At 41.2% G+C, this 7,684-nt stretch overlaps 1 protein-coding gene across 1 annotated transcript in view; it reads right to left on the bottom strand.

Moving 5' to 3' along the window:
* Positions 1-1,258: 1,258 nt before the first annotated feature.
* Positions 1,259-7,684, bottom strand: part of LOC109750884 (uncharacterized) — a 70,412-nt gene continuing 63,986 nt past the window's right edge. The window contains exons 53-65 of the mRNA XM_020309810.4: positions 7,536-7,622; positions 5,998-6,153; positions 5,712-5,896; positions 5,107-5,640; positions 4,822-4,999; positions 4,441-4,583; positions 4,238-4,364; positions 3,864-4,085; positions 3,409-3,765; positions 3,143-3,301; positions 2,786-3,067; positions 2,420-2,598; positions 1,259-1,712 (exon numbers count right to left, since the gene is read on the bottom strand). Coding sequence (XP_020165399.1) covers positions 2,515-2,598; positions 2,786-3,067; positions 3,143-3,301; positions 3,409-3,765; positions 3,864-4,085; positions 4,238-4,364; positions 4,441-4,583; positions 4,822-4,999; positions 5,107-5,640; positions 5,712-5,896; positions 5,998-6,153; positions 7,536-7,622 — 2,514 coding nt within the window. The 3' untranslated portion in view covers positions 1,259-1,712; positions 2,420-2,514. The remainder of the gene's footprint in view (positions 1,713-2,419; positions 2,599-2,785; positions 3,068-3,142; positions 3,302-3,408; positions 3,766-3,863; positions 4,086-4,237; positions 4,365-4,440; positions 4,584-4,821; positions 5,000-5,106; positions 5,641-5,711; positions 5,897-5,997; positions 6,154-7,535; positions 7,623-7,684) is intronic.

Genomic DNA, 7,684 nt, shown 5'->3' with positions numbered 1-7,684 from the left:
GGTCGGATCTTTTCCAAGGGAGGGGAGATGATGCGGAGCATCCTATGGACATCACCATGTCAAGAGTCCATTCGGCGAGTGACACGTGCGACATCTACTTCACATACACAAAGGTGAATCATCTCCTTTACACGTGCTCACTTGACACCTTCGAGGATGGTATACTACTTGACACTCCACTCGTATGCATGCATAGGTATTGTCGGAACACTACGGACGACGAGGAGGAGTGCAAGCGCCAAGGAACAACTACACCATCCGCGAGAGAAGCATGGAAGCGACGATGGAAGAAGAAGAAGACGGAGCCAGCTCCCAGGACCCGGACATCCGGCCAGGACCCCGGACATCCGGCCCCTGGAACCTCACCCATAGCAGCCGCCCAGCCGCCAAGTACCATCAGCGGCAGGACATCCGGCGCCAGCCCCGGACATCCGGCCCTTCCCCCGGAAATCCGGCATCGACGACAGAACGCACCCGAAGTTTGGCCACTTCAGCCCGGACATCCGACCCGAGCCCGGACATCCGGCGACTCGCGAAGCCCCGGACATCCGGCCCCCAGCCCGGACATCCGGCGCCTGCCTGCGTGCAGAGACGGGCCAGAGGCCCATGTATCCCCTCCTCACTTACCCCTTCGTGACTTGGACTATATATACTCCTCCCCCTCCTCCTAGTTAGGGTTAGCAAAGGATTAGCTCATTTAGAGATAGAGCTTTGCTCATCCATATCGGATCTACTCCACGAGAGAGACTGCGGCCCCTCTACGAAGAAGATCCACCTTGGATTCAAGACCCCTCACGGGAAGATCCCCTCGTGGATTCAAGACCTCCTCACGTAGAAGAACCGGTTACCGTTTGTATCATCCGTTGTTGACTTTGGATCTTGTATCTTACCTTTGTGTTCATCGATCTAGCGCATGTGTGATCTATTCTTGTTGGTTGAGTGATTTCTCTCGTGTTCCTCGTGTTTCCCCTCGTGTTCATCACGTTCTTCGTAGGGATCCGCTCCTTTCATGAAAGATCGGCCATCTAGGGTTCCACCCTACATCACATGCACCAGCAAAATGAATGAACCATATTTCATGTATGGTGCGTTCGGGTTTGCTAAGAAATTCATTGTAAGGTTTGCTTTCCTTTTAAATAAACTATGTCTGTTAAAATTTATTTCATATAAATTATGCTAGTTGAAATTTATTACATATAGTTTGCTCGGCTTCTTTGTTGCTTATTCATAGTCATGTAGGGAACCAGACACCTCAATGGGCATTCGTAAAACATAACTGTTCATAGGTTATATGTTACTTGTCTTCGCGGCTACAACTGATTTTTGCGCAAAGTGCGTAAAGGGTCATCTAGTTCTGCTTTAAAAAAATGCTCTGGCTTCACATCACAAAAAGGCTATGTACATGTAATCAATGAGAGCCACCACCAGCTATCCTGATATCCTAACATATACCTCTAAACAAGTTGTTTTTTCCATTTTTCTTCTTGAGCCTCGAGCATCCAATGGAGTAGAAATCAAACTAGTAAGAAAAAGGCTTTCCGTTTTTCTAGCCGGAGTGGACAGGTTCTCCTTTGCCAGTAGTACCCACCTGTAGGTAAGAGCCGTAACTGTGGAAGGAAATCACCACTTAAATCGAGCAACAAATGATATCTTATTTTACTTTAGCGACTTCAATCCATTAGCAACTACGCGGGCTGCAAGCCAACTAATACCTGCAAAACATAAGCTCAATATGAATCATACTACATTATCTGATGCCAACAAACGATTCCTCAAAGAAAAAATGTCACAGCTACATTCTAGATTTTGAGGAGCCTTCAAACTTAATTATGTGGCAGTGCTGTCAGGAAGATGATACCAGACAAAGAATTATAGTCGTCTGGATTAACATTACACCACAAGAAGAAGAAAAGGAAATAAGGAGATACTCCCAAGTTGGACTAAAGCTGCGACAATTAATACGGATCGGAGGGAGTAGTATATTTAAGACTAAAACTTCTATGATTTCTCAGTGCTTGCAAGCACATATATACCATATGATAGATCTGTTAGGGAAATAGCAACCTGTATTTCCAGGGGGCAATGGCCAAAGACTATATACCCCCAGGACATATACATGTACAGGTGGTAAATATGCAGGAAACCCCTCATACTACGGGGAACTATACAGGCTATACATGGAACATAATATAACTCTAGCAAGATCCACTTATACCAGTAGTCAGGGAAGAAGTTTTCAGAACTCAAGCTGAATATGCCTTTTAGCTCCAGTTTTAAAATTATAACACTCAAAGCTCATGATAGAGAAACAACGGGGCTACAAGGTCGATTAATCATTTAGCAATCCAAATTTTACTCAAACAAGCTTGATTTTACTCAAATGATGGTGTGCAACACAAGAGCAGTTAAGTGTCAATACCTTTCCTTTAGCAGGTATGGGTACTCAAACGCAGCCCATCTGGAACATCACAAGTGTATATAATGTTTCTTGACCTTTTGCATGATCAATATCATCTATGCAAATGATAAATCTTGAACAGTGTGACGGTTGGTATTGCGAGGGGCATATGGCTTTGGTACCTTCCATCTCAGTAATTCCTAAAGAAGCTTGACAGAAATCGTTCAGCTTTGGTCCAAATTTAACTAAATTAAATCGGGCAATGTTAAGCACACTCCACAGAAAGTTTGGTACTAACATGAAGTTTAACCATTTTCTATTTAGTCAGGAACTAGGCATGCTGTGTGATTACATGTACATGTCATTTGTATTTAAGATTTTGTGTACCTTGATTGCATTTGGGCCATAGGTTCTATAGACTTTATCAATTGATGAGTAAATGATAGTCGCTTGATCAGAACCACGATTACACTTGATCAAATGAACAGCTTCCCTCGAATTCGCAGGCTTAGCCTTCAAATACAAAATAAGCTTTGAAGGCAAGGATCCAGGAGCATCTTTTTTCCCATGAGTAGTCTCCAATGTGACAAGATCATCCCATAATACATCCCAGATTACCGAGCATAGATCCTTTGCAGGATTGAACTTTCTCTGGGTCATCATCGGTACCTGAAACCAAGCATATAATGATTTTGACTGAATAATTGTTAAACATAGTGTAACTGGAGTGTAAACCCGTCTCACCTGAAGTAACGATACTCTTCTGTGCGTAACTAAGAGAATTTTCCCCTTGGGAAGTATGAAATGGTCCTCATAAGCATCAGTAGATGCAAACTTTCCTCGCACTTTAAAAAGGTCAACTTGGCCAAGAAACGTACCAGATTCAGCTAACTGCAAGACAGCCTTCATAATCCCACACACACACACACAAACAAAAAAAAAGGAAAATATATCATTCAGAAAATGCTATTCAAATACATCAAGGCCTGTATAGAGAGACAACTAATTACCTGGCCAGCTGCTTTATACTCGTCATAAGGATAGATCAAGCTATCACCACCAATTGCTCGGGGGAGACGTCTACGCAGCAACTGCTCCTCAGCCATTATAGCTGATGATATTTTCAATTTTACAGCATTTGCACCTTCAGTGGTTTTCGACAGAAGATCAAGAACTCCACTCACTGGCTGAGCAGCTGCACCAATTAAGCCTTTTCCAACTCCCTGTACAAAGCCCTCAACACCAGAAGATTTTGCACCCTCGATGGGCTTTGTCAATATGCCCGTGACACCTCTGAAGATTCCCTTCGCGAGAGCCCCACCTCCATCTCGTATGACATCACCAAAATCTTCGACGCCTTTGCTATCCTGGAGAAAACACAGCAGCAGCATTGCAATTTGTTTTAGGTACAACTCGCACCAGTTTTGTCACACGCATATGAACATAGGAACAATCATTGATGTACCTGTCTCATCCGGCCCTGAATGAATTTCTTGTCCATGGACAGTGCTGCTATACCCTTGCTCATGTTACTCAAAGCACTACTGGCATTGCCAAGAATATCAACACCAGAAAGTAGTTGAAGAGGTTGGCTAAGAAGATCTTTTTGGATGTTAGATATAGCAGAGTTCATTAGTGCACTTTGTCGCATGCACAACTCCTCACGGTACCTTTGAGCTATACGAACCTTATACATTTAAGAAAAAAGATTAGCAATAGAAAATAATTAACTACAGAAGCATAAACGTTGCCAGTTTGTAGAACTAGAGAAAAGTTAATGAATTATGAGTATTGCATGAAAGATGAAGATACAGATAAAAAGTTAAAACGCTGCCCTACCGGCATGTGTTCCATGTTCCCCAATGCAGTCATCAAGGATGACCAGAACCCAAGAACTCCTCTTGGCCTTTGGGTTGGGGACATTGCCATTGATACTCTAAAGCGGACCTCAGAGATATTCAGAAGCCTATAAAAGAAGATTCAGTATTAACAGCAGGGAAGAAAAAAAAGGAAAAACTATTAAGATGCGGCAAATTGCATACCCTATTTTCAGAATAGGATCAATTGAAACAGCTGAAGGCTGAGAGGTAGATATCCTATCAATTTTTAGGTGTTGAACCATCTCGTGGAGGCGCCAAATAATCGGTTCATGGATGTTAACAAAAAACACACAATTCTCAGGAACCTGAAAACATACACAGCTGTTACTGGAAAAGAATATTGAGGACATCATAATATCTACATGATCACTCGGGTATAGCACAATAACTATCCAGAATGCAGCAGTCAAGATTACAGGGGAAAAAAACTAAATCTATACTAGATAGTACAAGCTATGACAAGCCTGTAAAATTATAACTAAAATAGTTGTGGGAATCCAAAGACCATTTCCTGATAAACCATGTTAAAACAAATCAGCTCACCTGCACACCAATATATGGATAAACACAAAAATCTAGAGAATTATTGGTCTGCATCGTCATAGAGAACTTGAGCACATGGTCTGATTGATTGTCCGTCTTCTGAGGACAAAAGAGGACAGGCATTGAAACAAAAGGCAATTGATTGTCCACTTGAATCCAGTGCATTCGCACTTTAAACCTACCATTGAAAGAGTGCTTAAAACATCTAATCATAGAGGAATGTGAGAAAACGAGAAAAATAGTAGTGAGAAAGTAATAAAGCAAAAGGCCGACAGTAGATCATACCTATTGATTCCAGAACCCATTCCAGATGAGTAAGCAAGTAATAATTGCTGCACTGAGAGGTAAAGAACTTCCTCAGGCATATGGTCAATTATGGATATGCCCAGCTCTGTTAGTTCCAAAGTAACATGAAATTCACTATCAAGATCTTGAGATGACTGCCCACAGTCGACCTCTGATGGCTGAAAGATTGGTGATAATAGTCTTTCAGTTATCTGTCCTCGAGTTCTATTCTCTGGCAACCAATCACTAATTTGTGTAACATGCAATTTGCCTTCCTTGACAACAGTGATACGTAAGGCCTTCTTAAGACCACTTGAGGTGGCCAGTGGCTGGTGATCCATGATGGCATCAATATCATATGTCATAGAGCTCGTAGCATCAGTTCCATCTACCAATACCTCCAACAAACGCCTTCTGCCAAGATCCTCCCAGAAGAAGGAAGCTGATGAATTTGGAGGTAGACTACGCCAAGCATAATCATCACCACCAACTTGACGAAATCGTACAGGCAAGAACATGGAGCGATTCTCCACCCTGTGTACGTGATTTTTAATTTGTTTATCAAGTGTAAGAGATATTGACGTAAATATGACAAGTAGCTGTACCTGTACGGGCTGGACCAGCAAGCAAGTTGAAATACAACTTCATAACGTGAACTTTTTGTTCCACTTCTAACATTTACCCTCACAAAAACTTGATCATTTCCTGTAACACTATTCATGAGCACACACATAACTCCATTAGCATCAATGCTAAATGGTGTACTCCATTTGTATCCCTCCATCCGCAACTGCAAGAATACAAAATGGAGAAAGGTAAAGAAAACGAATAACTTAAGAAACTAAACATTAGCACGAAGTATGTAAAAGGTACCAGTTCAAAGTTAATAACCTTTAAAAATTCGTTTCCAAATTCTGAACGCCATTGGAACACTTTTGGAGGATCAGTTGGATGTAAATGCTCCTCAACCTCACTATGATACTCTGATAAAATAATACTTCTCCCAGTTCTATTAATAAAAAGTGCACGCGGAAGAAAATTCACTACCTGCATTAGTAGAACATTTTTCTGAATTCTTTACTTAAATCATACTGTGAGATATTATTCAAGAGAAAAAGAAAAGGCATACAGTGGCATACATACACAGCATTGCCTCAAAAGATTCCTTTTAATGTTAAAGCACAATTGACAAAACATAGAAATAAAATTGGATAATTAACAGGAATGCCAATACTGCAGGCATGTGTAACGCTCAAACACTGGTCATGGAAGGCAAAGGTCATCCAAGTAGCATGTTTTCAGGCCGGAGTATACACTTGCCATGCAGGACGAAAGTATCTTGATAATGATAGTATCTGAATCAGAAAACATGCACCAGCACAAGTCTCCCAGCCTAAACTACATGATCCAGAGTTAAGCTCTGTGTAAGCAGTAGCACTTCATCATAGAGAAGGGGCAGCTGATTCCATATCACAATAACATTCTATTAGAAACAAGTACTAACAATCTCACACAGAATAACTTGAGTCAAGGTTCACAGTTCGAAGGCAGTAAACAAAACCAACAAAAATAATCTAAAAAGGGTAAAAGAAATAGCTAAAGAGTGAAGATATGAAGTGTAATTGTAACAGATATAAATAGACTCTGCGGTTAAATATGAACACATTCTTACCAATACAGTGAGCTTTATATCCTAGAAACCCTTGGATACTGATTTTGTTTGAGATTTTTTTTTCTCAAACACGCAGGCGAGCTGCGTATTATTTCTTTAGGAAGAAAGAAATATGTACAAGGGTGAGGGCAGAAACTCCCTCAACCCAAACACACCTCAAGGCGCACCCCTAAGGAACAAACTAAGAACTCACACCACACAGAAAACAATACGAACAAAACTCAGACCAAGGACAAGCCTATTGTCCGAGGTAAGTAACCCATATAAAAAGTTCCCGAAGCGCCAAAGCTCCGGCTGAACACCAGATGGCGAATTCGCTAGCAACACCATGGAAACATTTGTCCTAGCGCATTTTGTTTGAGAATTTGTAAAGCATAGCTACTAAAAGAACTGTTCTTGACTTTTTTATGGTCCCAGCATGCATCAGGATATCAATTTATTGTCTCCAACTTATATATTTACTGATATATTGAGCTAAACCTTCTTTGACTACATATCACTATCCAATGCTGCCCGAGGCAAGGGAAGAGATGAATGAGAGACAACTATGACAATTACTTACCATGGGAGTGTCTGCATGGTCTTTGTTCCTAGTTCCAAATTCCGTATGGCAATAGTATAAATCAGAAGAACAGAACTAAAAATATGGCAAGTGAACTTGGCACCCGATAAATTCTACAGGCCAGTATATGACCACGGACTCAAATTTACATAAATGAACTACAACATGCAGAAAATAACACATGAATATTCAAACCTTAGTCCTATCTGAAGCCATCTTCAGTTGAACTGAGAACCAGTAATATGATCCATCAGAACCAAATGCTTTAACATCGACATTCTCCTGCACCAGATAAATGGCACTGAATCAGCAAAGTGTAGCGCTTAAAAGCATAATCAAATGTG

The sequence above is a fragment of the Aegilops tauschii genome, chromosome 6 (assembly GCF_002575655.3).
Source record: "Aegilops tauschii subsp. strangulata cultivar AL8/78 chromosome 6, Aet v6.0, whole genome shotgun sequence".
Classification (NCBI taxonomy): domain Eukaryota; kingdom Viridiplantae; phylum Streptophyta; class Magnoliopsida; order Poales; family Poaceae; genus Aegilops; species Aegilops tauschii.
The sequence above is the reverse complement of the archived record's forward strand: the minus strand, read 5'-3'. Positions and strand labels throughout refer to the sequence as shown.